At 41.6% G+C, this 27,166-nt stretch overlaps 2 protein-coding genes across 2 annotated transcripts in view; one reads left to right on the forward strand and one right to left on the reverse strand.

The window, feature by feature from the left end:
* The window catches only part of LOC112234325 (aryl hydrocarbon receptor-like), a 55,946-nt gene extending 40,799 nt beyond the window's left edge, over positions 1–15,147 (forward strand). The window contains exons 9-11 of the mRNA XM_042306791.1: positions 3,670–3,811; positions 8,111–10,400; positions 13,448–15,147. Coding sequence (XP_042162725.1) covers positions 3,670–3,811; positions 8,111–10,400; positions 13,448–13,522 — 2,507 coding nt within the window. The 3' untranslated portion in view covers positions 13,523–15,147. The remainder of the gene's footprint in view (positions 1–3,669; positions 3,812–8,110; positions 10,401–13,447) is intronic.
* A 1,676-nt stretch (positions 15,148–16,823) lies between these two features.
* LOC112234362 (major histocompatibility complex class I-related gene protein) lies at positions 16,824–26,950 on the reverse strand. The gene is given in 14 exon segments (XM_042306691.1): positions 16,824–19,957; positions 20,094–20,113; positions 20,300–20,366; positions 21,807–21,854; positions 22,212–22,241; positions 22,444–22,482; positions 22,637–22,669; positions 22,929–22,967; positions 23,203–23,268; positions 23,602–23,907; positions 24,150–24,428; positions 24,527–24,739; positions 24,742–24,777; positions 26,810–26,950. Coding segments are annotated over 14 exon segments (1,239 nt in total). The 5' UTR covers positions 26,868–26,950; the 3' UTR covers positions 16,824–19,952.
* Positions 26,951–27,166: the final 216 nt, after the last annotated feature.

Below are 27,166 nucleotides of genomic sequence, written 5' to 3' on the forward strand. Positions count from 1 at the left end.
TATTTAGTTTAGTCACATAATTTGTCAAGTGCAGCATCTGGTTGCTCCTAATTACACACCACAGACAAACAAATTTGATTTACATCATCAACATAAGAATCACTACAAAGCTTATTATATGACCTCTCCCAGAAAATATACCTCTCTGTTGATATCACATACATTATATCACATACAGACTAAATAACTTTTTTGCCCGCTTTGAGGACAATACAGTGCCACTGACACGGCCTGCAACGAAAACATGCGGTCTCTCCTTCACTGCAGCCGAAGTGAGTAAGACATTTAAACGTGTTAACCCTCGCAAGGCTGCAGGCACAGACGGCATCCCCAGCCGCGCCCTCAGAGCATGCGCAGACCAGCTGGCCGGTGTGTTTACGGACATATTCAACCAATCCCTATACCAGTCTGCTGTTCCCACATGCTTCAAGAGGGCCACCATTGTTCCTGTTCCCAAGAAAGCTAAGGTAACTGAGCTAAACGACTACCGCCCCGTAGCACTCACATCCGTCATCATGAAGTGCTTTGAGAGACTAGTCAAGGACCATATCACCTCCACCCTACCTGACACCCTTGACCCACTCCAATTTGCTTACCGCCCAAATAGGTCCACAGACAATGCAATCTCAACCACACTGCACACTGCCCTAACCCATCTGGACAAGAGGAATACCTATGTGAGAATGCTGTTCATCGACTACAGCTCGGCATTCAACACCATAGTACCCTCCAAGCTCGTCATCAAGCTCGAGACCCTGGGTCTCGACCCCGCCCTGTGCAACTGGGTACTGGACTTCCTGACGGGCCGCTCCCAGGTGGTGAGGGTAGGCAACAACATCTCCTCCCCGCTGATCCTCAACACTGGGGCCCCACAAGGGTGCGTTCTGAGCCCTCTCCTGTACTCCCTGTTCACCCACGACTGCGTGGCCACGCACGCCTCCAACTCAATCATCAAGTTTGCGGACGACACAACAGTGGTAGGCTTGATTACCAACAACGACGAGACGGCCTACAGGGAGGAGGTGAGGGCCCTCGGAGTGTGGTGTCAGGAAAATAACCTCACACTCAACGTCAACAAAACTAAGGAGATGATTGTGGACTTCAGGAAACAGCAGAGGGAACACCCCCCCATCCACATCGATGGGACAGTAGTGGAGAGGGTAGCAAGTTCCTCGGCATACACATCACAGACAAAATGAATTGGTCCACTCACACAGACAGCATCGTGAGGAAGGCGCAGCAGCGCCTCTTCAACCTCAGGAGGCTGAAGAAATTCGGCTTGTCACCAAAAGCACTCACAAACTTCTACAGATGCACAATCGAGAGCATCCTGGCGGGCTGTATCACCGCCTGGTATGGCAACTGCACCGCCCTCAACCGCAAGGCTCTCCAGAGGGTAGTGAGGTCTGCACAACGCATCACCGGGGGCAAACTACCTGCCCTCCAGGACACCTACACCACCCGATGCTACAGGAAGGCCATAAAGATCATCAAGGACATCAACCACCCGAGCCACTGCCTGTTCACCCCGCTGTCATCCAGAAGGCGAGGTCAGTACAGGTGCATCAAAGCTGGGACCGAGAGACTGAAAAACAGCTTCTATCTCAAGGCCATCAGACTGTTAAACAGCCACCACTAACATTGAGTGGCTACTGCCAACACACTGTCAATGACACTGACTCTACTCCAGCCACTTTAATCATGGGAATTGATGGGAAATGATGTAAATATATCACTAGCCACTTTAAACAATGCTACCTTATATAATGTTACTTACCCTACATTATTCATCTCATATGCATACGTAGATACTGTACTCTATATCATCGACTGCATCCTTATGTAATACATGTATCACTAGCCACTTTAACTATGCCACTTGGTTTACATACTCATCTCATATGTATATACTGTACTCGATATCATCTACTGTATCTTGCCTATGCTGCTCTGTACCATCACTCATTCATATATCCTTATGTACATATTCTTTATCCCCTTACACTGTGTATAAGACAGTAGTTTTTTTGGAATTGTTAGTTAGATTACTTGTTCGTTATTACTGCATTGTCGGAACTAGAAGCACAAGCATTTCGCTACACTCGCATTAACATCTGCTAACCATGTGTATGTGACAAATAAAATTTGATTTGATTTGATTTATCAAGCATTTCACACATGTTATCCATGTGTGGTCTAGCACTTGGTGGTCTATAGCAGCTTCCCACAAGAATGGGCTTTAGGTGAGGCAGAATAACCTGTAGCCATATTACTTCAACAGTATATAACATTAGATCATCTCTAAGCTTTACAGGAATATGGTTCTGAATATAGACCGCAACACCTACCCCGTTGCCATTTCTGTCTTTTCTGTAGATGTTATAACCATGTGTTGCTACCACTGTATGATCAAAGGTATTATCTAAGTGAGTTTCAGAGATAGTCAGAATATGGATGTCATCTGTTACAAATAAGTGATTAACTTCACAAACCTTGTTTCTTAGGCTGCATATGTTAATATGGGTTATTTTTAGCACTTTTCTGGGTTGCTTGATTTGTTTTTAATGCTTTACTGAGAAGCTTATCAGAAGTAGACTTGTTCATGTTATTTATATTGGAGCTGATAGTGCACAGTGAGCTGCAAACGGGACTTCATACTACAGCACACTGTCTCAGTGCTAACAGTGTAACTCTGATTCATAGGCACATGATTAATGCCTTCAATAGCTGTAGGATAAACAAGTATTCAGGGCAATTAGGAGGACATAAATTAAGTTACTTACATTGTGTCTGCCAACGCCCCTGGGATAATGTACATTTGCTGCAGCATTATGACGACTCATTGTCACAATGGTAGGAATTAACTGAGCTGGTCTTGGGTCATTGATAAGTCATTGTTTCAACACAGACTTGAAATACATGGACAGAGTCCAGCAACCAAGATGATTTGGGTGGACTCCGTCATTCCTGTCTTCTGTTTCCAGAAGGTGTCAAATGTATCTATAAAAGTGATTCCAACAGAGCTACGGTAATCTTTTAGCCAGATGTGTGGCCTACTACTTCGCGGCTGAGCCTTTGTTGCTCCTAGACATTTCCACTTCACAATAACAGCACTTACAGTTGACCGGGGCAGCTCTAGCAGGGCAGAAATTTGACGAATTGACTTGTTGGAAAGGTGGCATCCTATGACGGTGCCACGTTGAAAGTCACTGAGCTCTTCAGTAAGGCCATTCTACTGACAATGTTTGTCTATGGAGATTGCATGGCTGTGTGCTCGAGTTTTGTACATCTGTCAGCAGCGGGTGTGGCTGAAATAGCCGAATCCACTCATTTGAAGAAGGGATGATCACATACTTGTGTATATATAGTGCAGTTACCAACACAATATTACAGGGTACATCTAGTTACCCCCTCTGCCTTATGGAATTTGCTCTAGATTCTAGATTTCTAGCTACCATTGCCTTATACTCCATTGCCTTATACTCCTTGCCAGAGTACAGAGTAAATATAACAGGCAATGGTACCTAGCTAGGTATCTTCAGAGTTGAACCATGAACCTGATTCCTAATCTACTGTACCCGTTGCCACATCTGCCTACTAGTGCTGTAGCTTGAATTGAATATGAATGTGTACCCGCCCATCCTAAACAACTGTGTCCTGTGGTTCCAGTGATGAAGACAGGGGAGAGCGGTCTGACCGTGTTCAGGCTCCTCACAAAGGACAACCTCTGGAAGTGGGTCCAGGCCAACGCCAGGCTGGTGTACAAGAACGGAAAACCAGACTACATCATCGCCACACAGAGGCCTCTGATGTACGTGCACTCCCCTGGGCCCTGTCACTGTCTAGGAACAGTCGTTTTCCTTGTCAGGTCACCTGGCCAGAAAATACTCAGTCCTCATAGACGTAGGGACACAGTTATGACACAGTTATGACATCAGACAACACAGATGGAGGAAGGGATTATGTGGTCCTCTGTAGCTCAGTTAGTAGAACATGGTTCTCTGTAGCTCAGTTAGTAGAACATGGTCCTCTGTAGCTCAGTTAATAGAACATGGTCCTCTGTAGCACAGTTAGTAGAACATGGTTCTCTGTTGCTCAGTTAGTAGAACATGGTCCTCTGTAGTTCAGTTAGTAGAACATGGTCCTCTGTAGTTCAGTTAGTAGAACATGGTCCTCTGTTGCTCAGTTAGTAGAACATGGTCCTCTGTAGCTCAGTTAGTAGAACATGGTCCTCTGTAGCTCAGTTAGTAGAACATGGTTCTCTGTAGCTCAGTTAGTAGAACATGGTCCTCTGTAGCTCAGTTAGTAGAACATGGTCCTCTGTAGCTCAGTTAGTAGAACATGGTTCTCTGTAGCTCAGTTAGTAGAACATGGTCCTCTGTAGCTCAGTTAGTAGAACATGGTCCTCTGTAGTTCAGTTAGTAGAACATGGTCCTCTGTAGCTGTTCTAGTAGAACATGGTTCTCTGTAGCTCAGTTAGCAGAACATGGTCCTCTGTAGATCAGTTAGTAGAACATGGTCCTCTGTAGTTCAGTTAGTAGAACATGGTCCTCTGTAGTTCAGTTAGTAGAACATGGTCCTCTGTAGTTCAGTTAGTATAACATGGTCCTCTGTAGCTCAGTTAGTAGAACATGGTCCTCTGTAGTTCAGTTAGTAGAACATGGTCCTCTGTTGCTCAGTTAGTAGAACATGGTCCTCTGTAGCTCAGTTAGTAGAACATGGTCCTCTGTAGCTCAGTTAGTAGAACATGGTTCTCTGTAGCTCAGTTAGTAGAACATGGTCCTCGGTAGCTCAGTTAGTAGAACATGGTCCTCTGTAGCTCAGTTAGTAGAACATGGTTCTCTGTAGCTCAGTTAGTAGAACATGGTCCTCTGTAGCTCAGTTAGTAGAACATGGTCCTCTGTAGTTCAGTTAGTAGAACATGGTCCTCTGTAGCTGTTCTAGTAGAACATGGTTCTCTGTAGCTCAGTTAGCAGAACATGGTCCTCTGTAGATCAGTTAGTAGAACATGGTCCTCTGTAGTTCAGTTAGTAGAACATGGTCCTCTGTAGTTCAGTTAGTAGAACATGGTCCTCTGTAGCTCAGTTAGTAGAACATGGTCCTCTGTAGCTCAGTTAGTAGAACATGGTCCTCTGTAGCTCAGTTAGTAGAACATGGTTCTCTGTAGCTGTTCTAGTAGAACATGGTGCTCTGTAGTTCAGTTCGTAGAACATGGTCCTCTGTAGCTGTTCTAGTAGAACATGGTGCTCTGTAGTTCAGTTAGTAGAACATGGTCCTCTGTAGTTCAGTTAGTAGAACATGGTCCTCTGTAGTTCAGTTAGTAGAACATGGTCCTCTGTAGATCAGTTAGTAGAACATGGTCCTCTGTAGCTCAGTTAGCAGAACATGGTTCTCTGTAGCTCAGTTAGTAGAACATGGTTCTCTGTAGCTCAGTTAGTAGAACATGGTCCTCTGTAGCTCAGTTAGTAGAACATGGTACTCTGTAGCTGTTCTAGTAGAACATGGTCCTCTGTAGCTCAGTTAGTAGAACATGGTCCTCTGTAGCTCAGTTAGTAGAACATGGTCCTCTGTAGTTCAGTTTGTAGAACATGGTCCTCTGTAGTTCAGTTAGTAGAACATGGTCCTCTGTAGCTCAGTTAGTAGAACATGGTCCTCTGTAGCTCAGTTAGTAGAACATGGTCCTCTGTAGCTCAGTTAGTAGAACATGGTTCTCTGTAGCTGTTCTAGTAGAGCATGGTCCTCTGTAGTTCAGTTAGTAGAACATGGTCCTCTGTAGATCAGTTAGTAGAGCATGGTCCTCTGTAGCTCAGTTAGTAGAACATGGTTCTCTGTAGCTCAGTTAGTAGAACATGGTTCTCTGTAGCTCAGTTAGTAGAACATGGTACTCTGTAGCTGTTCTAGTAGAACATGGTCCTCTGTAGCTCAGTTAGTAGAACATGGTCCTCTGTAGCTCAGTTAGTAGAACATGGTCCTCTGTAGATCAGTTAGTAGAACATGGTCCTCTGTAGCTCAGTTAGTAGAACATGGTCCTCTGTAGTTCAGTTAGTAGAACATGGTCCTCTGTAGCTGTTCTAGTAGAACATGGTTCTCTGTAGCTCAGTAAGTAGAACATGGTCCTCTGTAGATCAGTTAGTAGAACATGGTCCTCTGTAGTTCAGTTAGTAGAACATGGTCCTCTGTAGTTCAGTTAGTAGAACATGGTCCTCTGTAGTTCAGTTAGTAGGACATGGTCCTCTGTAGCTCAGTTAGTAGAACATGGTTCTCTGTAGCTGTTCTAGTAGAACATGGTCCTCTGTAGTTCAGTTAGTAGAACATGGTTCTCTGTAGATCAGTTAGTAGAACATGGTCCTCTGTAGCTCAGTTAGTAGAACATGGTCCTCTGTAGCTCAGTTAGTAGAACATGGTCCTCTGTAGCTCAGTTAGTAGAACATGGTCCTCTGTAGCTCAGTTAGTAGAACATGGTTCTCTGTAGCTGTTCTAGTAGAACATGGTCCTCTGTAGTTCAGTTAGTAGAACATGGTTCTCTGTAGTTCAGTTAGTAGAACATGGTCCTCTGTAGTTCAGTTAGTAGAACATGGTCCTCTGTAGTTCAGTTAGTAGAACATGGTCCTCTGTAGCTCAGTTAGTAGAACATGGTCCTCTGTAGCTCAGTTAGTAGAACATGGTCCTCTGTAGCTCAGTTAGTAGAACATGGTTCTCTGTAGCTGTTCTAGTAGAACATGGTGCTATGTAGTTCAGTTAGTAGGCATGGTGCTCTGTAGTTCAGTTAGTAGAACATGGTCTTCTGTAGTTCAGTTAGTAGAACATGGTCCTCTGTAGATCAGTTAGTAGAGCATGGTCCTCTGTAGCTCAGTTAGTAGAACATGGTTCTCTGTAGCTGTTCTAGTAGAACATGGTGCTCTGTAGTTCAGTTAGTAGAACATGGTTCTCTGTAGTTCAGTTAGTAGAACATGGTCCTCTGTAGTTCAGTTAGTAGGCATGGTGCTCTGTAGTTCAGTTAGTAGAACATGGTCTTCTGTAGTTCAGTTAGTAGAACATGGTCCTCTGTAGATCAGTTAGTAGAGCATGGTCCTCTGTAGCTCAGTTAGTAGAACATGGTTCTCTGTAGCTGTTCTAGTAGAACATGGTGCTATGTAGTTCAGTTAGTAGGCATGGTGCTCTGTAGTTCAGTTAGTAGAACATGGTCTTCTGTAGTTCAGTTAGTAGAACATGGTCCTCTGTAGTTCAGTTAGTAGAACATGGTCCTCTGTAGTTTAGTTAGTAGAACATGGTCCTCTGTAGTTCAGTTAGTAGAACATGGTCCTCTGTAGCTCAGTTAGTAGAACATGGTCCTCTGTAGCTCAGTTAGTAGAACATGGTCCTCTGTAGCTCAGTTAGTAGAACATGGTTCTCTGTAGCTGTTCTAGTAGAACATGGTGCTATGTAGTGCAGTTAGTAGGCATGGTGCTATGTAGTTTAGTTAGTAGAACATGGTCCTATGTAGCTCAGTTAGTAGAACATGGTCCTATGTACCTCAGTTAGTAGAACATGGTCCTCTAGTTCAGTTAGTAGGCATGGTGCTCTGTAGTTTAGTTAGTAGGCATGGTTCTCTGTAGTTTAGTTAGTAGAACATGGTCCTCTGTAGCTCAGTTTGTAGAACATGGTCCTCTGTAGCTCAGTTAGTAGAACATGGCTCTCTCTATTTTAGTTAGTAGAACATGGTCCTCTGTAGCTCATTTAGTAAAACATGGTTCTCTGTATTTCAGTTAGCAGAACATGGTTCTCTGTATTTCAGTTAGTAGAACATGGTTCTCTGTAGTTTAGTTAGTAGGCATGGTGCTATGTAGTTTAGTTAGTAGGCATGGTGCTATGTAGTTCAGTTACTAGAACATGGTCCTCTGTATTTCAGTTACTAGAACATGGTCCTCTGTATTTCAGTTACTAGAACATGGTCCTCTGTAGTTCAGTTCGTAGAACATGGTCCTCTGTAGCTGTTCTAGTAGAACATGGTGCTCTGTAGTTCAGTTAGTAGAACATGGTGCTCTGTAGTTCAGTTCGGCATGGTACTTGCAATGCCAGGGTAGTGGGTTCGAGAAAGAGTCTGAGAACTGTCTGTTTCCTATCCTTTTAGGGAGGAGGAAGGGGGCGAACACCTACGTAAACGTTCCATGCACCTCCCCTTTACCTTCGCCACGGGAGAGGCCCTGCTCTACCAGTCCAGCCATCCAATTGGACGCTTCAACCACAGCACCCAGGGCTCCGAGAAGAACGGCAACAAGTCCAAGAAGGGCCGGATTGACAGGGTGTCCAGGGATGGCCTGGACCCGGGCTCCCTCTTGGGGGCGCTGATGAGTCAGGCTGAGTCTGTATATGTCTGCCAGCCGGCCTTGGAGCCCCAGCTGTCCTTCCACAGCAGTCTGTTCGGGGACCGGGTTGGTTTCTCTGACTCCGACCCCACTGCCCTGCTCCAGGGCTGGGATGAGTCGTCCAACGGAGTGGTGGGTCCGGGCCTTCCAGAACCGGCGTCGAGCTTCGACCCTATGCTGGCGACCCTGGACTCTCTGTCCCTGGGGGGTCCGGGGGGTGGGGTGGACCGGGATGGGGATGGAGGAAATGGGGAGAACTGTTCCAACGGGGAACTGTTTGGGGCTTTGGAGGGCCTGGGACTGAACGCTGAGGACCTGGAGCTGCTGCTGCTGGACGAGAGGATGATCCGGGTGGAGATGGACCCTGAGCAGGTTCCCACCCTGGATGACCTGCTGACCAACGATGAAATCCTGTCCTACATCCACGACTCCCTGGAGGCAAAGACAGATGGGGCAGAGGACGGGGACCAAGTACTCTCCACTATCCCAGGAACAAATGCCCCAGAAACCACCACAAAAACAACAAAGGCTCCTGTTGAAAGTAATCCCACTTCTGCCACCAATGTGTACCCTCAGTACATTCCCCATAATCCCCCCATAGTTCAGCAGATGCAGAAGCACCTCAACATGCAGCCAGGGAGGGCGGTCCAAGACTGGGTCCAGCATAGCAACCACTTGCCCCATCCAGTGGTGAATGGACTGCAGGGGCAGAGTCAGCCAATACACAACGGAGAATGGACATCCCTAAACATTCTAGCCAATACAGGGGTACCGGTTGACGAAAGTCACACCCCCCAGACTCTGTTAAATGGAATGGCGTCAGAGCCGGATGGGGACCATCACTGGCGGCAAGCCCACCAACGTCAACACTACCTCCAGCAGCAGCAGGCCCTGGTCCAGATACCACTCCCTCACAGCCATGCCAAACATCCAGGCGCTAATCTCAACGGAGTGTGTGGCATTCCAAACACACTCACAGAGCATCTCCCAGCTGGCAAACAGCAATGGCAGGACAATAGCTACTTCCCCCCTGGGGAAACCACCCTGAACAGCAACCCCTCTGGGGAAACCACCCTGAACAGCAACCCCCCTAGGCAAACCACCCTGAACAGCAACCCCTCTGGGCAAACCACCCTGAACAGCAACCCCTCTGGGCAAACCACCCTGAACAGCAACCCCTCTGGGCAAACCACCCTGAACAGCAACCCCTCTGGGCAAACCACCCTGAACAGCAACCCCTCTGGGCAAACCACCCTGAACAGCAACCCATCTGGGCAAACCACCCTGAACAGCAACCCCTCTGGGCAAACCACCCTGAACAGCAACCCCTCTGGGCAAACCACCCTGAACAGCAACCCCTCTGGGAAAACCACCCTGAACAGCAACCCCTCTGGGAAAACCACCCTGAACAGCAACCCCTCTGGGCAAACCATCCTGACCAGCAACCCCTCTGGGCAAACCATCCTGACCAGCAACCCCTCTGGGAAAACCACCCTGAACAAAAACCCCTCTGGGAAAACCACCCTGAACAGCAACCCCTCTGGGGAAACCACCCTGAACAGCAACCCCTCTGGGGAAACCACCCTGAACAGCAACCCCTCTGGGGAAACCACCCTGAACAGCAACTCCCCTGGGGAAACCACCCTGAACAGCAACCCCTCTGGGCAAACCACCCTGAACAGCAACCCCTCTGGCCAAACCACCCTGAACAGCAACCCCTGCCTTAACCATGGCCAGGTACCTCTCCTCACACACACCACCGTAGATGCTTGTATGAATTACACTATGGCTGATGTTCCCGGCATGGACTATACCATCAACAGATGTACATATGGGGGGAACGGGCAGCACCACGCGACAGGGGCTGCCGTTTCGTCCTACCAGAGGATGAACCACAAGCAGCTGCAACAGGAGAAGCTGACCCCTCCCTTGGCTCAGGTGCAGTGCCCTCCTCCCTCTGCTACAGTAGAGCAGATCCTTGTGGTTGGACAATCTTCACTGGAGGCCAATGGCATGGTGACCTCTGACATCCCTCACCAGCCCAACCACAGTAAGGTGAGACCACAGGGATTATATATTCATGCATTGAGTATACAAAACATTAAGAACACCTGCTCTTTCCATGACAGACTGACCAGGTGAATCCAGGTAAAAGCTATGATCCCTTATTGATGTCACTTGTTAAATCCACTTCAATCAGTGTAGATGAAAGGAGGAGACAGGTTAAATAAGGAATGTTAAGCCTTGAGACATTTGAGACATGGATTGTGTGTGTGCCATTCAGAGGGTGAATGAGCAACACAAAAGGTTTAAGTGCGTTTGAATGGGGGTATGGTAGCAGGTGCCAGGTGCACCAGTTTGTGTCAAGAACTGCAATGCTGCTGCGTTTTTCACGCTCTACAGTTTCCCATGTGTATCAAGAATGGTCCACCACCCAAATGACGTCCAGCCAACTTAACACAACTGTGCGAAGCATTAAGGTCAAAATGGGCCAGCATCCCTATGGAATGCTTTCAACACCTTGTAGAGTCCATGTCCCAATGAATTGAGGCTGTTCTGAGGGCAAAAGAGGGGGCTGCAACTCAATATTAGGAAGGTGTTCCTAATGTTATGTACACTCAGTCTTCTAATTCTATTCCTTTGGGTGAGAGCTCCTGACAGTGGCATTAGGGTGGACATTATGGATAGGATTAGAAATTGGTTAAGGTTCTGGCTGGTTTACGATTAATGGTAGGGTTAAGGTTAGGGCGGAGGTTAAGGTTATGGGTTTGCTAGTTGAATATGCACTGCCTAAGAACTAGATTATTTACATAAGGGTTCATCAGCTTTTATACATGTAGCATCTTAATTTGAGCCAGTTTGCTACAGCAGGAATTTATTCGTATGTGGATTATAATTAATAGACATTTTTGTAGGGGTTGATACATATTGTGTAAGGGAAAATCAGAAGCCTTTTTAAACCTCATACACTACACATTTTAAATGTCCTGCAATTAGGGAAAGTTATCTTGCAACTGGGTGATCAAATTAAGATTCTACATCTGTACACCTCTTCCTAAAATCTTCATATTGATTGAGGAACAGTGGCGGATACAACAAAGCTGGGACAATGGTCCCTAACAGAGGGCCTCCGAGGCCTTGCAAGCTGGACAGTGTCTGCAGTGAACAAAATGGAGTTTATATAAATGGCCACTCATACAGTAAGACACAACACACAGTAGAAGCCCTGTAACTTCGACAGTGACATCTGGTGCTAACTGTTCCTTGACTGATTCCTACTTTCACTCCTCCTCCTCCTGTCAACAATAACATAATTATTCCTCCCCTCATGATTATTGAACAATAAAAATAAAAAAATGTAATTTTTGCACCCCTTTTGTGGCACTTGTTCTGTCTGTTCAGGGTCAGTACACTCTTAGAAAACAGTTGCTATCTAGAACCTTTAAAGGGTTCTTTGACTGTCCCCATATGGATAACCCTTTGAAAAACCATTTTTGGTTCAAGTTAGAACTGTTTTTGGTTCCAGGTAGAACCTTTTTGGGTTCCATGGAACTCAAAAGGGTTCTACCTGGAATCAAAAAGAGTGGTCCTATGGGGACAGCTGAAGAACCCTTTTGGAACCCTTTTTTTTCTAAGAGTAGCATGTAATTAATGGCCACTATTTAAAGGGAACTGACAAGCATTTGATTGTAAATTTAAGACAAAGAGTTCTGTAGAGACAGTAAGTTTCCATAGTTCACACCAGGACAGGAGGTGCTATTCAGGGCCGCAATGTGTTTAGATAAATTACAATCACCATTCTTTCACAAATAACTTCAATAATTAATACTGCAAATCACAAAATGAATAAGCGTAAGTTTAAATTATTTTTTTAGATTGATGATGTTTGATATTGAGAATGTATCTTTCAACAGCTCTTTATTGACCTCTCTGGGATATGTGGGCTAGCGTCCCACCTGGCCAAAAGCCAGGGAAAATGCAGTGCGCCAAATTCAAATAAATTACTATAAAAATCGAACTTTCATTAAATCACACATGCAAGATAGCAAATTAAATCTACACATAATGTGAATCCAGCCAACATGTCAGATTTCAAAAAGGCTTTTCGGCGAATGCAAACGATGCTATTATCTGAGGATAGCACCTCCGTAAACAAAGAGAGAAACCATATTTCAACCCTGCAGGCGCGACACAAAACGCAAAAATAAAAATATAATTAATGCCTTACCTTTGACGAGCTTCTTTTGTTGGCACTCCAATATGTCCCATAAACATCACAAATGGTCCTTTTGTTCGATTAATTCCGTCGATATATATCCAAAATGTCCATTTATTTGGCGTGTTTGGTCCTGAAAAACACGGTTCCAACTTGCGCAACGTGACTACAAAATATCTCAAAAGTTACCTGTAAACTTTGCCAAAACATTTCAAACTACTTTTGTAATACAACTCTAGGTATTTTTTAACGTAAATAATCGATACAATTGAAGATGGGATGATCTGTGTTCAATACAGGAAGAAAACAAACTGAAGCATGCTTTTTGGTCACGCGCCTCTATCTAACAGTACACTACAAGTGACCCTAATTCAAGATGGCCGTAATTCTTCATTATACAAAGGAATAACCTCAACCAATTTCTAAAGACTGTTGACATCCAGTGGAAGCGATAGGAACTGCAAGAAGGTCCCTTAGAAAGCTGGATTCCCAATGAAAACCCATTGAAAAGAGTGACCTCAAAACAAAATCTGAATGGTTTGTCCTCTGGGTTTCGCCTGCTAAATAAGTTCTCTTATACTCACAGACATGATTCAAACAGTTTTAGAAACTTCAGAGTGTTTTCTATCCAAATCCACTAATAATATGCATATCTTATCTTCTGGGGATGAGTAGCAGGCAGTTGAATTTGGCATGCATTTCATCCGGACGTGAAAATACTGCCCCCTGTCACCAAGAAGTTAAATTGCCAATATTGCTGACAATGCAGTCATTTGTATTTCAGGTGTCAATCTGCTGCTGGTAGTCAACCATCAACGTCATACCATTCACAAGTTGAAAGGCAGGTTCCCTTCATTGTCTCCATGTCTTCTTCCTCTGTTCTCAGATGGAAAATGGCTGCATTCTTAACGGGATCTACTCAGGAGGCTGTGTTCTGCCCAATAGGAGTGGTGCCCTCTAACGGCCGCCAACTCCCCTGCCCTGACACTCTCCAGACCTCAGGCTTTTACCTCTGACTGGGGACCTCCAGGGGACACTAACTGACTGGAGGGTCCCACCCACCCACCCTACCACTGGACCAGCTTGTTACTCTAGTTGACAACAAAAGCAACACTTAGGCCTAAATATTTTTGGTACTTTTGTTTGGTTGGGTTTGATGTTTCATTATAACATAATTATCATTTGAGTCCTTTGTTTACAATATGACGTCGGAGCGCTAAAGTTGAGTTTTATTCTGTTTTTAAAATAACTCGTCTTAGAATTGTTGTTTCTGTTTATTTATGTAAAAATATATTTTTAGTCCTGGTGGAAGTACAACATGGTCATTGGTAGTCATGGAGACACCACCTAACCCTGCATGTATAGATGCTTACGGCACCATCACATTTATGATTTGTTGTGACACATGACATCATGATCGGTGTCATGAGTTGTCATACAACAGGAATGGAACCTTCAAATGCAACGTCCAGTGCTCATGAGTTTCCTCTATTGGGGAACATTAATGAATTGTTTTAGAACATTAAGTAATGTAAAGGAAAAAACAGGTCTAGAATATCCTGCACTTTATTTCAAGCACTCAGTGATGCAGATACGGTAGTCGGTCAGGGAAACTAGGGTTATTTAGATCCCCCAAAAAATGATACAGAGATGGACCTTCTTTTACGTTTTAATATTTGAGGTTGGGAAATCTGTAACAATTGTCTTTTTGTTCTATTTTTTTGCGGTATTATATTTCAGGTGATCGGTTGATGTCCTCACACTTCTGTACAATTGTCATATTTTTGTTCACTTGAATTATCATTTTGTTGTTGTCGTTGACATCTTGTACCTCTGTGAGAGTTTGTCCAATACTAAGGTCAACTGACTCTGAACTAGCTGAAGGCTGCTTTGAATTCAGTATTTATTCATTTGTGATTCATTCCTCTAACATACATTACAAGATACCATCTTGATGAGATGGGAAGTACTGTATATCGTCAGAATCTAAACATTGCCAGCAACTATTCCAGTCTTATGATGTTGATCGAATGACAGTTCACTGACAAATCTGAAAACCAAATGATCTCTTCTGGAAGGATACCATGTTTTCTGTAAATATTAAATCATTTGGGCAGTAGTGCTAAATATAATTATTTCATCATGGAGATGCTGAAAAGAGATTTCCTTGTAGTTGTTACAATAATTATCGTCATTATTTTTGTTATTACCATTATTGTAATTTATTGTGTTTTAAGTTGAAATGTGATACACATGTGGTTTCAGAATCAACTTGGTTTCTTTCCCCTTTCTTTTTTTACTATTAAAATGTTTGATATATTTAATATGATTGATGTGGCCTATTAACAATATGATTTAAAAAAAGTGTAAACAAACAGCAATGGTTTTGAGAAATACAGGTATGTAAAAGTTCTGCGTCATTTCACTTGTTTTAAAACACTACTGCTTATCGAACTCTTGTGTTGACTCCATTTGCATTATACGTGCAGTGCATTCGGAAAGTATTCAGACCCCTTGACTTTTTCCACATTTTGTTATGTTACAGCCTTATTGTAAAATGAATTACATTTTCTCCCCCCTCATCAATCTACACACAATACCCCATAATGACAAAGTGAAAACAGGTTTTTAGAAATGTTTGCAAAAAAATACTTATTTACATAAGTATTCAGACCCTTTGCTGTGAGACTCGAAACTGAGCTCAGGTGCATCCTGTTTCCATTGATCATCCATTAGATGTTTCTACAACTTGGAGTCCACCTGTGGCAAATTCAATTGATTGGACATGATTTGGAAAAGCACACACCTGTCTATACAAGGCGCCACAGTTGACAGTGCATGTCAGAGCAAAAACCAAGCCATGAGGACGAAGGAATTGTCCGTAGAGCTCCGAGAAAGGATTGTGTCGAGGCACAGATCTGGGGAAGGGTACCAAACATTTCTGCAGCATTGGAGGTTCCCAAGAACACCGTGGCCTCCACCATTCTGAAATGGATGATGAGTGTGCAAATCTGTCATCAAGGCAATGAACGGGTGGCTACTTTGAAGAATCTCAAATATAAAATCTATTTTAATTGGTTTAATACTTTTTTGGTTACTACATGATTCCATATGTGTTATTTCATAGTTTTGATGTCTTCACTATTATTCTACAATGTAGAAAATAGTCAACATAAAGAAAAACCCGAGAATGAGTAGGTGTCCAAATTTTTTGGGACGGGTACTGTATGTAAAGGTGATTTTTCAAACCTATTTATGCTGTGTCATGGGGTATAGTGAGTAGATTGATGAGGAAAGGTAACATTTTAATCCATTTTAGAATAAGGCTGTACAGTATGTGGAAAAAGTGAAGGGGTCTGAATACCAAATCAAATTTTATTTGTCACACATACACATGGTTAGCAGATGTTAATGCGAGTGTAGCGAAATGCTTGTGCTTCTAGTTCCGACAATGCAGTAATAACCAACAAGTAATCTAACTAACAATTCCAAAACTACTGTCTTATACAGTGTAAGGGGATAAAGAATATGTACATAAGGATATATGAATGAGTGATGGTACAGAGCAGCATAGGCATAGGCAGCATAGGCAAGATACAGTAGCTGATAGAGTACAGTATATACATATGAGATGAGTATGTAAACAAAGTGGCATAGTTAAAGTGGCTAGTGATACATGTATTACATAAGGATGCAGTCGATGATATAGAGTACAGTATATACGTATGCATATGAGATGAATAATGTAGGGTAAGTAACATATAAGGTAGCATTGTTTATATATTTACATCATTTCCCATCAATTCCCATTATTAAAGTGGCTGGAGTTGAGTCCGTGTCATTGTCAGTGTGTTGGCAGCAGCCACTCAATGTTAGTGGTGGCTGTTTAACAGTCTGATGGCCTTGAGATACAGTGCCTTGCGAAAGTATTCGGCCCCCTTGAACTTTGCGACCTTTTGCCACATTTCAGGCTTCAAACATAAAGGTATAAAACTGTATTTTTTTGTGAAGAATCAACAACAAGTGGGACACAATCATGAAGTGGAACAACATTTATTGGATATTGGATATTTCAAACTTTTTTAACAAATCAAAAACTGAAAAATTGGGTCCCCAGACCACAGAACCGTAGTTCACCTGACTCTCAATTAATGCTTGTGTTATTTGCTGAAGAATTGTTCCTGGTAAATATTTATCTATCCTTCTGATTATGCATGCTGTTTTTTTTTACATAGATTAGTTATTTGAGACGACCATGATAAATAGTTGTCTAGCTCCATTCCCAATAGTTTAGTTTCTGCCACTTCTTCAATTTGTACTCCTCCCATACTTAATTATATCCCATGCTGTTTTGGCCTTTTCCTCGTGGAACAGACCAACATAACTATGGTTTTCTTGGTGTTTAAAACAAGTTTGTTTCGGCAAACCCACTCCCTAATATTCTCCAAATCTCCTTGTAAAGCTTGCTGTACCTGTTGAACCGATTGTCTTGCTGCATAAATTGTAGTATCATCAGCAAATATGGTAGCTTGAGTTTCAGCTAAGGCATAGGGAAGGTCGTTAGTATATATTAAATAAAGAAGTGGCCCAAGGCAGCTGCCCTGCGGTATTCCACAGTTTAACACATGAGGGGAAGAAAATGAACCATTGATATAGGTGGACTGTTTCCTGTCAGTTAGATATGACTGTACCCAATTCAATGCTACCTCCTTAAAACCATAATGCATTAATTTTGTCAAAATGATTTCATGATCCACTAAATCAAATGCTGCACTGAAATCTAAAAATAGTACACCCACACCCACAAACTTGCCATTATCCATAGCATTGAGCCACTGGTCAGTAATGTCAACCAATGCAGTGGTAGTGGATTGGTTTTTGCGATAAGCATGCCGATTGGTTGTAATCAGATCATTCTTTTCCATGTGCTCCCATATTTGTCTACTCACAATACCCTCCAATATCTTACTGAGTGTAGTGAGTAGACTAATTGGTTGACTATTGGCAGGAGTAATGGGTTCTTTGCTGTCTTTAGGAATAGGACACAGTTTTGCATGCTTCAATACATTTGCAAACATCCCCTTTTCCAGTGACCAATTAAATATGTATCTCAGTGGAACTGCAATCTGGGGAGCAGCACAGCGAAGCAAAAAATTGTCCATAAGACCATTACCTGTAGATTTACCATCAGGTAATGACTTCAGTAGGTTTAACACCTCCTCCACTGACACCATTTGTAGACTAAAAGAGCAGATCTTGTTGATCATAATATGATCATCAATCCATTGGACAATAGCTTGTTTGGAATAATGTGTGTTTACATTGTTGCTCAGTAAATTAATTTTCTTTGTAAAAAAATCTGCGAAATGATTGGCAATATCAACTGGTTTTGTTATTATTCTCCCGTCAACCTCCACACTAGATGGGCATGATGAAATAGATGTACCAAGTAAGCCCTTAACTGTGATACCTTTTTGGAATAATATTTATAATCAATAAAAGCATTGTTGTAAAATAACTTTTTTCCTTTCGATTCAATTTAATTGCATAATTACGTAATGTTCTATGATTCTGTTCATCAATTTCTAATTTTGACTTGGCTGCTAAGATTTTTGCCATATTTTTTTGCGAGCCTCACCCAGTTCATAATTTTAAAAAATTCACCTTTATTTTAACCAGGTAGGCAAGTTGAGAACAAGTTCTCATTTACAATTGTGACCTGGCATCAATCCATGGAGATGGACAAGCACCAACTGTACTCTTTCTTATAGGGACATGATGGTCCATTACCTCAGTGAGCAAATCAATAAAACATTCTGTAGTGTGATTTAAATCATCCTCTAAATAAATCAACTCCCAGGGTACAGCAGCCAAATCATTCAGAAATAACTCATGATTAAATGTTTTAAAATTTCTCGTAACCACAATCCTAGGGGGTTTCTTTGGAATCTTAGTGTTTATGGTTATGTCCACAATATTATGGTCGGTCTAGCCCACTGGCATTGATCTGGCTTTTAAGCATCGCAATGGTATATTACAGAAAATCAGATCAATGCATGTGTCTGAACGATGACTCAACTTAATTGATGATCTAGTAGTATCATTAACCATTTGTTTCAAACCACAGTTCTTAGCATATCTCATCAATTGTTCTATTCAAATTATTGTGATCCTTCCAATTTATATTAAAATCATCCAAGATAAATACATATTTGTTGCTATCTGTGGCCTGGTCAAACCCAGTACATAAGTCATCCAGATAGGACACCTTAGAGCTAGGAGGTCTATACACACATCCTACCAATATGGCTGCCTGGTGAGGCAGATGTACCTGAGCCCATAGTGCCTCTACTTGACATACATTAAGGTCATCCCTCCTCTTAAAAGGTATATGATTCTGAATAATATGAGGTTTCTGTGTTATGCACTATAGCCCGTTACCATATATGTGATTGAATATTATCTGCTGTTGGCTTGTGTGGATGTATGTATGTGTTTTGCAACATAGCTGACTTGAAACATTGTTAACAGTTTCAAGGCCATGGGCCTTTCTCACGATGGAAAAATACAGAAGACAGGTACTGTTCAATGAGTTGGGGGGGAGCACATTCAGAGCGGGGTGTCGCGAGAACAAGCGGTCTTTTGTAAGATAACAGGAGCCAGGTGCGAGATAACGGTATCGAGCATGAGCGCATGGATGTTCTTCACAGCAACAGTTACATCTATCAACAGAAGCGCCAAGAGGCGGGGACCCGCCTGAGCGCCTGCAATAGGCTGAGCAAGTTTAAACCACGCCCAGTCTCTACTCTGACAGGCCGGCTCGGAAGCCGGAACTACTACTGTCATCAGGGTATATTATAATATCTTTGTCAGGAACAAGTCAGTTCTCTGTTTGCCCTGCGAGGTGGGACAGAGCCCGTATATACAAAAATTGCATTTACCACTTATTGCTTAGCTAATAAAAAATACATAGTATACAATCGGTGACTCATTGTCATATTTATCCTGATACCAGATTCGAATTGACGCAAATCTAATATACAGTGCTACACCCCCACCATTCCTATTCCTGTCTCTTCTCAGTAAATTATATGCATGAATGTTCATTTACAGATGTATCTAAATGTGTTTCGCTCAAAGCCAAAATATGAATATTATTTATGTTGACCAAATTAAAAAGCTCATGTATTTTGTTAGGAAGGCTAGATACATTAACCTGAGCCATATGCAACCATATCCTTAACAAGTGAGGATCAATAGAGCATATATTCGTTATAGTTGAAGTTGTACACTACAACACACAAAGTTAAATTTGAACATTCAATTAAAATAGCCAGGGAGTTACTCCAGAGTCCCGATACAAAAAAGACAGCCCTCCAACTGCAGTCGACCTAGACTAAAAACATAGGAAAGAGAATATACTATCAGCACTATTAGCAGATATGTTATTAAAGCAGATTTGTGTAATTAAAAACTATTAAAACTATTCAAGAACATACAGCAAATAAGATGTTAAACAGATCCCAACTTACGTTTCTTGACAAGAGGAGTTCTAGGGGGAAAGCATAGATAAAAAAAAATGTTTTTTAATGAAATCAGAGAACAAAGCACAGCACTTCGAAAGTTATATCCATGTACAAAATCAATGCACAAGTTCATCTGTCACACAGGATTCAAAACATTTACTTTACATGCAGATTTTATTCAATAAAAGGATCACAATATAATGGATACTTACGTAGAGTCTTCAGAGTCATCAGAGCCGCCAGAAGAGCTTGAGGAAAGTGTTCTGATTCTGTCGGAACCTTAAATATGAAAACATTCATCCTGAACTTTCCTGAACAAAATTCACCTTAAAACAGCAGAAGATTAATTACTTCAATGGATTGCACTACAATATTAGTTGGATATTTTTCATAGCATGTAAACAGCATATCCTGTAAATGAACATAATCTATAGACAAAATTCACAGTATTGTGTGCATTTGAGTAAGATCCCCCCCCCCACAAGCTATCTGATTTTTATCTCCCTCACCCTCCATGATTATGCTTCACATTTTAGTCCTTTAGCAGACACTCTTATCCAGATCGACTAACAGTAGTGACTGCATTCATTTTCATAATTTCTTCCTACTACTCCCCCATGGGAATCAAACCCACAACCCTGGCATTGCAACCGCCATGCACAAGCAACTAACATGCCCCAGGGCAGTGATTGGGGACACTGCCCTGTGTAGTTTCAAACATCAGCTATCTGAGCAGCTAACCGATCGCTGCAGCTGTACATAGTCTATTGGTAAATAGCCCACCCATTTTCACCTACCTCATCCCCATACTGTTTTTATTTATTTACTTTTCTGCTCTTTTGCACACCAATATCTCTACCTGTACATGACCATCCGATCATATATCACTCCAGTGTTAATCTGCAAAATTGTAACTATTCGTCTACCTCCTCATGCCTTTTGCACACATTGTACATTGTATATAGACTCCCCCTTTGTTTTCTACTGTGTTATTGACTTGTTAATTTGTTTATTCCATGTGTAACTCTGTGTTGTCTGCTCACACTGCTATGCTTTATCTTGGCCAGGTCGCAGTTGTAAATGAGAACCTGTTCTCAACTAGCCTACCTGGTTAAATAAAGGTGAAATAAAATAAATAAAATAAAGTAGGGTGCCGTATTTCGGATGGGACGTTTAATGGGTGTCCTACTCTGAGGTCATTAAAGATCCCATGGCACTTATCGTAAGAGTAGGGGTGTTAACCCCGGTGTCCTGGATAAATTCCATCACAGTCACCTAATCATCCCCATCTTACAATTGGCTCATTCATCCCCCTCCTCTCCCCTGTAACTATTCCCCAGGTCATTGCTGTAAATGAGAACGTGTTCTCAGTCAACTTACCTGGTAAAACAACGGTAAAATAAAAATAACAGAGCTACATTTGTACATGTGATGTGTGGATAAATAAACAACAAACTGAAAATAATTTATGGGGGAGGCCACCATCCAGACTATTTTTAAGAACCTATAAGAGGTCTGGATGACTAATAAACTCAAAACTCTACAGTGTCTTCAGGTCCACAAAATACCTTGAAGGGGAGTCTGCATCAAGTCATTGGTGCATTTAAAGTGACCTTTAGATTCCTTTGCATTCATTGACTGGTTTCAGATTGTTCATTGAAGAACCTGTTTTCAACTCCAACTATGAAGCTATACAAATACAGGAATAATTATTCTTACCTGTCGTATCTTGAGTCGGGCACTGGAGAGTATCAGCTGAATGGCTCACTGAAAAGCAGCATATTTCTTATTTTAACATGTCAACATTAAACTGTGAAAATCACATAGGTTTCTACTTTCCCTACTGACATCGGGGACATTTAAACAAGAATGCATTAATGGAAGACTTAATGATAGGACATCACCAGAATAGTTGGGTGACTTATGAAGTCTCCCCACCACAGACCATCTAGGCTCCTCACCGTGTATGGTGATGTCATATTGCTAAGTCTGTACTTCCCTGCTTCAATTTCCCAGGTTTCAGTACGGAAAGTATATTGAAGACATACAAGTGAGTGGGGGGGGGGGCACTTATCAATATAAAAGGTATTATCACTGACAATAACTCTGCCTGGCAGTACTCACATTTTGATTTCTCCATTTCAGCAGGTTTTGCTAGGGGGAAATAAATATATTTTTTATTTCAATCAGTATTGGAGGAAATGCCTTGACGGATTATTTACATACATTTTGCAAAGCTCTTTAATGTTCAAACTCCTCAAATTATACACTTAATGAAAAGGGAAACAACTACCAGACTGAATTTCTTAACTGCCGAAAGGTCATATTTGAGTAAAATAGAAATCTGAATACTCACAATTGTTGAGCAGAAGAACATTCTTCTCCAGGTGACTTACTGAGAATTGGGGAAAAAGAAACATTTCACAATAACTTCCACCTTTTCAGTAAGGAAAGTTGAGTATAGTTGAGTAGGTTACTGACTGATATGAAATCCTTCGTAAAGGATTCACTCGTCTATTTCATACAGCACAACACAGTTCAGTACTCACTTGGACATTGTTTTTCCTTTCCAGTTGTTGGTTCTAGAAGGATAGTGGAAAGATTAACACTATTATAGCTTCAGAATTTCAAAACTGACTAACCTTTCCCTGTGTAAGACTGAAAATGAATGTTATTCCAATAAACTAAGAGTTAAATGTCAGAATATTTGTTAAATTCAATATAATGATCACTGTATTGTTTAGTAGACACTGCAGCAATTGAGTAAAGTAGTTTCAAACCCCTCATTTTGCACTATTATCAACAGGAACATAGTGCTTAAAAGAAGAGGTGGGAACTTACCTTTTCCTTTGCAGTCCCTCCTTCTCTTTAAGACAAGCACTTGGATAATAGGAGAAAAATATGTGGCAATTAGTTAATACCTTCTCTCATCATCATTGGTAATCTAAATCATATCAATCTGTTTCAATCATTTCAATGACAAAACAAAATACATGTAACACTATGGTGTTGTGTATTATTGACATTCAAATGTACTGATGCACTGGACGTTTTAAGTTGTTGCCACATTTGTGTGTCTGCTGGTGTCTATAGTGGTGAAGAGGGCTTGACGTACCAGTAACCATGAAGGCCAATATGACCAACATCAAGACCATATTGATAGTGATGATGATGGAGACCCCTGAGATCAAAGAAGAATTGCTCAATGTGAATACATTTGATTTCATGACACACACACTATTAGTGAAGACATTGATGAGACAATTAATCAAGTTTTGTGTTAATTGTGATTAAAACTGATCAGACTCTAGGGGCAGAGGATGACAACATCACTTTTCACAGTGGCCAATAAGAATGCACGTTTGAAAAGAGGCTGCCATATACAACTGGTTTGCTAATAGATTAATAACATATAGAAGTCTAGAACATAACATTTAGATGTAATATTTAGAAACAAAATCCTGAATTCCCAGGGTCCTTGAGAACTGACTTAGATAATAGGAGTACTACTAACCCTGAGTATTCCTGCTGTTGCTACGAATGCTGTCCCTGTTAGCAGACAGAACCACCTCATTGCCACTGTGTTTGACAGTGCATTTGTAGTCGTGCTTCTGTAGGTCTTCAGGGGACACAGTGAGATGGGTTCTCTTCTGATACGTCCCATCCCCGTTAGGCAGGGTCTCTTCATGCACCACATCACCATGGACGTCTACCCCATCTCTTCTCCAAAATATCATGATTGCGTTCGGATAGAAGCCTGTTGCATGGCAGGTCACAGGATTGGAGGGTTCTTTCTGAAACAAAGTTACCTGTGGTGGGGCTGTGGAAAGCAAATATACAAACATCAGGATATTGATCAAATACATACATCTCTATAGTGTTATTTTGTTCTTCAGATGACATTATCTGGCTGTACACTAATCCAGAGGAAGGCTACTGGACAAGTTTGTTTGAAAGATCTAACTGTATTTATACATGTAATTAGAATCTCCAAGACATGGAAATAGTAAACCTACTAAAATTGTGTAAAAACAAACTAAGTCGTAACAATAACAACAATACCTGTCCTCTGCAGCATGCGTCTCCGATTGGAAACATATTTGTTCAGCCATTCATTACATGTGTGGGTTAGATAGTGAACTTTGGCTTCAAGTTTAGGAACATTAGCGTCCCACTTTATTTTGGTGATGTGTCCCTGCCGAACAGGTGCAATCCATCTTTCATTCTTCAGATCAAATAACAGGAAGTCCTCTCCTCCATATCCATACTGTTCATGTCCCTCTGTAGCACCAGTTTCCTCAACCCACTCACAGCTGTACATTACCTGCAATGTACGGGCACCTAAAAGGGAACAACATAGTAACATCGATCCTTCAATATTCAATGAGTGTTTACGGTTAGCCATCTATCAAAACATGCTCTGATGACGGCCTACTAACTTGTCTGGTTGAAGCGATCTCTTGCAGTGGCTATGTTGTTTTTTAACACCTTCTCAGTCTCCTTAAGAATTTGTGTATTTCTTCTCCAGAAGTCTGGATCCACGGCTTCTTTTACCCACTCCTGTCGAGCTACCACTTCCTTTGTAGAACTGTCATAGAAATAAATTGGTTCCTCATCCAGATAAGTAACAGCGCTGAACTCTGGAAGGCCAGTGGGAGCGCTGTGTAGAAATACTTCAGGGAATGGGTAGCTAGAAAGAAGAAAAAAACAAGCACAGGTATGAATTAATGGATGGAAACGGAAGCAATACTGTTACATAAACACACACAATTACTTACTGAAATCGTGGTAGCACTAGTAACATAACAGTATAATAATCATGGTAGCACTAGTAGCATAACAGTATAATACTCATGGTAGCACTAGTAGCATAACAGTGAACAGGCCATTTATGACCTACCTGGTCAACTGTTAAAACCTGGGACATTGATATCCAAAAGGTCCAAAAGGCTTCTCAACAGCTTCTACCCCCAAGCCATAAGACTCTTGAACAGCTAATCAAATGGCTACCCAGACTATTTGCATGCCTCCTCTTTTATGCTGCTGCTACTCTCTGTTTATTATCTATGCATAGTCACTTTAACTCTACCTACATGTACATATTACCTCAATTACCTTGACTAACCGGTGTCCCCGCACATTGTACATTGACCCTGTACCGGTACCCCATGTATATAGCCTTGCTATTGTTATTTGACTGCTGCTCTTTAAATATTTGTTACTTTAATTTATATTTTTACTTATTCATTTTTTACTGAACGCATATTTTTCTTAAAACTGCATTTTTGGTTAAGGGCTTGTAAGTAAGTAAGGTCTATCTATACCTGTTGTATTCGGCGCATGTGACAAATAACCTGATTTGATCAGGTATACATTGACTGACTCTCTTACACACAATCACTCACACTACTGATACTGCTGCCATACTGTTTATTATAATATTATTTATCATGCTACAAGTCACTTTCTCCCAATCCCTGCCTACATGTACATATTTACCTCACTACTCCAGTATCCCTGCACATTGTTAATTTGGTACTGGCATTGACCTTGTAGCTGCCTCTTCTATTTATCTCATGTTTTTATGTTCATTTTCCTATTATACTTTGTTTGATATTGAATACTCCTTCTGTTGGGAAGGGCTTGCTAGTTAGACGTGTCATGTGACAAATAAAACTTGACCTTGAACATTTTTGTGTTTACAAAAACAAATGGAAACAATGGAGGACAACTTTACATTTATTTAGGTATAGTCTAATGGGGTAAGGCAGTTGTACTTACGAGGCATGTGTTCAAGAATCAATGATTAAATACTATTAATTTAAGTGTCTATTAGACTACAGTTCTAGGCGTATTGCACATACCTTGGTATCCTATTTATAGGTCAAATTCTTTTAAATCAATGAGTAGGCTATATATATATATATATATTACAATATTTTAGGTACCATTTGAGTGAGAAAAAAATACTTACCTGCGCATGTCATGGGAATACCAATAATGGTCAAATATGAACAATCATATTTGAAACTATTAGAAATAGCCTAGTTTTAGCAGTTATTTAAAATCTGAAGTCGATGCAAAACAATCCAATTTCCAGGAAACTAGATGAATAAACATCGGACACACATGATTGGCTGAAAAATCCCGTTGTACACATCCTCACTTATATCCAGGCAGACTGTACTGGTGCAGGTTATAAATGAAAGTCACTTCGAGATCACGGACGAGACACAATACGCCATACTGACCCTGAATATAAAAAAAGGTTACATTGACTTTTAAACTGAGTAATATTGTGTTCCGGTAATTTAGTAAGATATTCAGGGGAGGTGATTGTAGCCTAGTGTTAAGAGATTTAGCTACAACAAAAGGTGCACTTCTTTAAACAATGAGTGTGCTTGCCTTAGCGGTCTAAAGTAGCCTGCTTTGTGTACGCTCTTCATTGGTTTTGCCTCCCAAGAAAATATTGTCTCTCTAGTTGCGACAAAACACATATTAACTACGATTACGTTTGTTTATTTTGTTTATATTTTCATCATCACCCTTCCCTGGCTGCAGATCCTGACACTCAGTTTTGGCGATAACCACGGAACTCCAACCTACATTATCACATTCAAGTTGAAAAGAAAATAGCGTTGTTGGATGGTTGTTATTTTTACTTTCAAAACGGCGTTTGATTTAGGGCTTTAAGTCTAACCAAACAAAGGAAAGACTCTCACCTGAGTTTGCTGTAGGCAGGTTGAGACACAACCATAATACCAGGATTTGGCCTACCATGGTTGGTAGCAACGTTACCCGCAACCGCTGGTGTACGCAGTGGTAGGCTCTTCTGCACCAAATCCATAAAGTGTTTCCTTATCGTTTCCTATAAAATAGATTTGGGCGCATAGAAATGTAGCGAATGATCAATACGGGTTTAACGCTGTCACATGTAACTAGGCAGAGTCTGCCATGTCCATAAACATTCACTCTGTCACGGCCTTGCAAATCCTGCAGGACTTGTTTTTAATTTCTTTTACAAGAAACGAAACACATTTTCCAAATGCTTACTTGAAATGAAACGCGTTTTTCAACTA

The sequence above is a fragment of the Oncorhynchus tshawytscha genome, linkage group LG26, assembly GCF_018296145.1.
Source record: "Oncorhynchus tshawytscha isolate Ot180627B linkage group LG26, Otsh_v2.0, whole genome shotgun sequence".
Lineage (NCBI taxonomy): Eukaryota > Metazoa > Chordata > Actinopteri > Salmoniformes > Salmonidae > Oncorhynchus > Oncorhynchus tshawytscha.